This window comes from Nelumbo nucifera, chromosome 4, assembly GCF_055504915.1.
Source record: "Nelumbo nucifera cultivar China Antique chromosome 4, China Antique-T2T, whole genome shotgun sequence".
Classification (NCBI taxonomy): Eukaryota; Viridiplantae; Streptophyta; class Magnoliopsida; order Proteales; family Nelumbonaceae; genus Nelumbo; species Nelumbo nucifera.
The window spans coordinates 74,724,347-74,729,474 of record NC_142652.1 but is presented as its reverse complement, the minus strand read 5'-3'; the positions used below and the strand labels follow the sequence as shown (position 1 = coordinate 74,729,474).

Genomic DNA, 5,128 nt, shown 5'->3' with positions numbered 1-5,128 from the left:
AAAGTCATTTCTCCTTTGGTCGTCTGAGGCATTGTCCTATATGCCCATACCGCACTAGGCAGCTCATCTACCCAAAGTCCTTTGGCTCTACCCAATCTTGCTTTCAATCCATTCAAGATGGTTCTGTTGGTTACCTCGGCTAGTCTATTGGTTTGAGGATAATAGACTAAGGTGTACTACTACCTTATACCTAGGCTTCCATACCATTCCCTGAACTTGGAATCATCAAATTGGTGGCCGTTGTTAGTGGCGAGCAGGTATGGAATGTCAAAGTGACAAATGATGTTTTTCCGAAAAAAGCTTTGGATCATCCTTGTCGTGATGGTTGCCAAAGCATTGGCTTCTACCTACTTTGTAATGTATTCAATTGCCATGATCAGGTGCCTTCTATTCCCTATAGCTGGAGGGAAAGGTTCAAGGATGTCGATCCCCCAATTTGCAAAGGGGCAAGGACTGATGAGGGCTGAGACGGTTGTGGCAGGCTGATGGGGAATGTTGGAGTGTTGTTGGCATCGATCACACTTTTGTACCAGCTAGATGGCGTCCTTCTGAATAGATGGCCAAAATTACCCTTGTCTTAGTGTCTTTTATGTAGTGGCCTTACCCCTTAGATGATTGGCGTAGAGACCTTCATGGATTTCTCTTAGTATATACTCTCCTTCATCTTGGCATATGCATCTGAGGTAGGGTAGGGTAAAGAATCTTCTACACAACTTGTCCTCCAATATGACATATCGTGTCGACTGTCGTTTGACCCTCCGTGCTTCACTTTTGTCTTGTGGTAGCTGCCCATATTGTACGTAGGCGAGGATGGGATCCATCTAGCAAGGCTTAGTTTGAATTGGGCACACATGCTTCTCTTCTATCTTGGGGTATGCCAGGTTTTCTATGTGCACAATGCAGTTGAGGGCCGATCCCAAAGAGCTAGCAAGTTTGGGGAGTTCTCAGCCCGAGGTACTTGATGCAGAGTGAAATGTTGAAACTCTTTGGCCAACTCTCAGGCTTTTTCAGGTACTTGGCTATGTTAGGTTCTCTGGCCTCATATTCTCCATTCACTTGATTCATAACCAACCGAGAGTTGTTGAAGACCTCAATGTGCTCAGTCCCAAGGTCTTTTGCTAGCTAGATACTAGCAAGTAAGGCTTTGTACTCGAATTTGTTGTTTGAAGTAGAGAAACTGAATCAAAGTGCATACTTCAATTTGTTGTCATCTGGAGTTAAGAGGATGAGGCCAGCTCCACTCCCCCTAGTATTGGAGCAACCGTCCATATGTAAAGTCCAAGAAGGCCGAGGTTCTTCTTGCTCATGAGCACCATTGTGATTGAAAGTACACTCAACCAAAAAATCTACTAGTGCTTGTGCCTTGCAGGTCTCAACAGGTAGTGCATATCAAGTTTTGATAGTTCTATGGCTCACTTGGTCAACCGACCTGAGGTCTATGACTTCAACAATTTCTTCTTCAAAGACTGGTTAGTCATGACCGTGATGGTGTGGGGTTAAAAATAAGGCCTCAATTTTTTGGCCGAGATCACTAGTGCAAAGGTTGTCTTCTCTACTTCTAGATATCTAGTCTCGGTGTCATGGAGGACCTTGTTGACATAGTTCACTGGCTTTTGAAACCCTTCATCTTCTTAGACTAATACAAAACTAATTACCTCATCCCTAACCAAAAGGTATAGGAATAAGGTCTCTCTCATATTGGGTCGGGTGAACAAGGGTGGTGAGGCTAAGTGTACTTTCAACTTGTTGAAGGCTATCTAGTAGTCCTCTGTCCATTGAAAGTCCTTGAACTTCTTGATGGCCTAGAACAAAAGGTAGACACCTATCGGCCGATTTAGACATGAATCATTTGAGGGCTGCAATTTGGCCAATGAGATGTTGAGTCTCTTTGATCGATCGTGGGGGTTCCATGTCTAGAATGGCTTGTATTTTTTTGGGATTGGCTTCTGTTCCCTGTTGAGTGACCACAAAGCTGAGGAATTTTCCTGAGGTGACCCTAAAGGCACACTTAGTTGGGTTCGACTTCATGTTACCCAACATACTTCAGTCCGAAACGCATTACCTTGTAGCAGTAGGTCCTGTACTCGGTGATGAATAACGTATTCTCCTTATCGCCAGGGTGCATGCTTATCTGATTGTGGCCTGAAAAGGCATCCATAAAAATCACCAGACACGACGGTCATTATCTCTATGTAGGTTTTTGACCCTTATTTGGGAGATCTCATACCAAACCAGTAAATTACGGTTTGAGAAATTTTTAAACCGAGCCAAACCGTTTTGGTAAAGAAACCAAACTAAACCAAACCGTTTTATTTCGGTTTGGTGCGGTTTCTAATTCGGTTTAGGGACTTTGGACCGTTCTATGGTTCTTTTGGACTTAACCCAATTAGAAAGCCCAAATAGATCCTTTAAAAATTAAAACTTAAAACTTTTATTATTATTTTATTATAAAATAAAGAGTTTATTATATATTTATAATTTTACGCCTTTCATTTAGATATATTATGTATAATGTTTATATATCAAATATTCATATTATATTATATATATGTATATAGAATTTTGGTTTACTATTTGGTTCATTTATAAAATCCAATAAACCAAACCAAAACCATAAACCACAATTTAGAAAATTCTCAAACCAAATCAAACCGGTTATAGGTATAAACTGAACCAAACTATAAATTCAGTTTGATTCAATTCGGTTTTACAGTTTGAACCATATAGTGAACACCCTTAGGAACTTGTTACCTCATTTGGCATCACACAATCCATAACTGAATGGGTGCTACCTGGAAAGTCAGCTTGCCCAAAAATCAGCTCGTTGGGATTATAGGACTTTATGATAATATTGTACTTGAACTTAATTATTTTTTTGGTATTGATTACTGGCCTTTTTGCCCTACTGCACTTTTTATCTAGCAACATTATATTCTTCTCGAAGATGGATTTGGAGCCATTAGTAACAAGGCTCGAAACTGCATGTCTTCTGGGGCTTACCCACATACGTGCCAACCAATCCACCACTCGGTTGGTGTATTTGCACTTAATTATGGCTTGAAAATTTTCCTTTATTTGGTTAGAAAGTAATCATAAAATAATATTAGGGAAAGATGCTTAAAATCAGTTCTGACACCTGTCCCTTAAAATAACCCCAGCCTACTTTTGACAGTTGTCAAAATATTTATCAAGTGCTAATTTAACGTGATTACTTTTTTTATGCTTACTAGACCCGATCCCCTTTAAAAGTCTTACTTACTGTAATTGTACCTTGGATTTTACCCACTTACTGTAATTGAAAAAAATTCAATGTTGTGTCTTTATTCTCAAGACATTCGTCAGTCGAAATTGTGAACGTATTTGTTCCTCGTTAGATTTATTGGAGAGAAAGCAACTGGATTGATCATCTTTACCACGAAATGATGAACCTAAAAGGCTAAAAGCTCTACCTACCTAAAGCAATTCAGTTTTTGGTTTTTCATAAACCCAAAGGCCAAAACTGTACTGCACAAATATGGAAATAGATCTCTCTTTCTTTTTGATAGGCATGCAACATAGAGATACATCACATGGATCATATCCATATTTTATTATTCGAGCTACATTTCACTTTTACCAGTAAAACGGTGAATTATTTAATAGCTAGAGTAAATAAAAGCAACAGTTTAGGATCTAGGAACGAAGGTAGATCCCTTCAGCGGCTGATCCTCTGAAAGGTGGAAACCTAATGATCGAAGGACAGGTGGGCTCAGGGTAGACGGGGCAATCCATGAATTCAGACCCAGATTTATCCACGCAAAACATAACTTGGTAGAGCTGATATTTGCCAAATTTATCAACAGTGCAGTCAAGTGCAGGAGTTACTCCAGTTGCTATCTGAAGGACTCGTGTGATTCTCTCCGAGCTGTAGTACTGCCCATCGGGGTTAATCCCTGCATCATTATTATTGCTTACATATATAAGTGATAATTAAGAAACTTGAATTTATCTTCATGCCTGCAACAATATAATATTACCTTCCTTTTTGAGGATCTGGAGGATATTCACTTTGTCCTTCAAGTCGAGACCTGCTTTAAAGTAATCGTATTGACCATCGAAGACAGAGAGTGAGCAGGTGCCATGCTTGGACCACTCGTGAGCCCAGAACGGTGTGCTGTCGCTGCTTGGACATGAATACGACGGCCATTTGCGTTGCATTGTGTGAAGCAGGCCTGTTATCTACACCATGAAAAAGCGATATCGATCGATATCATCATATATATAGCAGGGAAATTAATAAACAAGTTTGTACGACGTAGCTCTTGATGAGAAGATAGGAAGAAGAAAATACATACCTGCGACAGATCTAAAGAGTTGCCTCGATCACAGTTCATCAGTCTGGTCCCACTACTGGAGCATGGAAAGAGGCCATGCACAGTGAATTCCTGCGAAACCATTCCAGTGTTTGGGAAGCAACAACCTTTTTCTGACGCACAAAACGACCCTGCCCACTAATAATTAACAAAACAAATATCAATACACAACTATCACAATTAGTGCAAACAATTAAAGAAACGAATTAACGAATGATTAATTCTGGGTCGTCTTCTCTACTCACCACTTGCGCATGATGGAAGAAATGGACACTGGTAGCATGTGAAACACTCAGAGCTGCTAAACATTGTATGACAAGAATCATAAGTTGAAATGAAGAAGCGGATGCCATGGTTTCCCTACTCTTACTTCACTTCACTTCGCTCAAGCTCAATCCTATCTCTAGATTTTCTCAGTTTGGCGATGGTGCATGGTGTTCGGATAGCCACATTTATAGGAAAAAATCGTATGAACATTTGGTAGAAAATTTGTAGTTTTCGTTTTTTTTTATCTTTTGATTGATGGAGAATAATTTGGGTCCGTTCATGGCACAATGTTGTTGGATGGGTGGGAGAGTTGAAAGGACTTAAAATTATGATTCTGGTTTAATGGTGGTCCAGCGGACAAAGAAGAGAAAATTATGATTCATGAAATTCTATTTATTTTAGTGGTAGCTTTTGTTTCTCTTTCTTATAAACAACCGAAACTACGGGCCATGACCATGAGATATAGACTTATAAAATTGACGTGCCGCATTGCATCCCGTCCAATATTA

At 39.8% G+C, this 5,128-nt stretch overlaps 1 protein-coding gene across 1 annotated transcript; it reads right to left on the bottom strand.

The window, feature by feature from the left end:
* Positions 1–3,515: 3,515 nt before the first annotated feature.
* On the bottom strand, positions 3,516–4,783 carry LOC148800733 (extracellular ribonuclease LE-like). The gene is made up of 4 exons (XM_088902730.1): positions 4,598–4,783; positions 4,335–4,490; positions 4,017–4,218; positions 3,516–3,932 (listed from the first exon to the last, which is right to left on the bottom strand). The coding sequence occupies exons 1-4, from the start codon at positions 4,703–4,705 to the stop codon at positions 3,673–3,675; spliced, it is 726 nt and encodes a 241-aa protein (XP_088758856.1). The 5' UTR covers positions 4,706–4,783; the 3' UTR covers positions 3,516–3,672.
* Positions 4,784–5,128: the final 345 nt, after the last annotated feature.

Coding starts and splice junctions, on each gene's coding strand:
- LOC148800733 (XM_088902730.1), bottom strand. CDS start 4,705: ATGGCATCCGCTTCTTCATTTCAACTTATGATTCTTGTCATACAATGT. Junction 4,491..4,597: donor TCTTCCATCATGCGCAAGTG/GTGAGTAGAGAA, acceptor GTTAATTATTAG/TGGGCAGGGTCGTTTTGTGC. Junction 3,933..4,016: donor CCAGATCCTCAAAAAGGAAG/GTAATATTATAT, acceptor ATAATGATGCAG/GGATTAACCCCGATGGGCAG.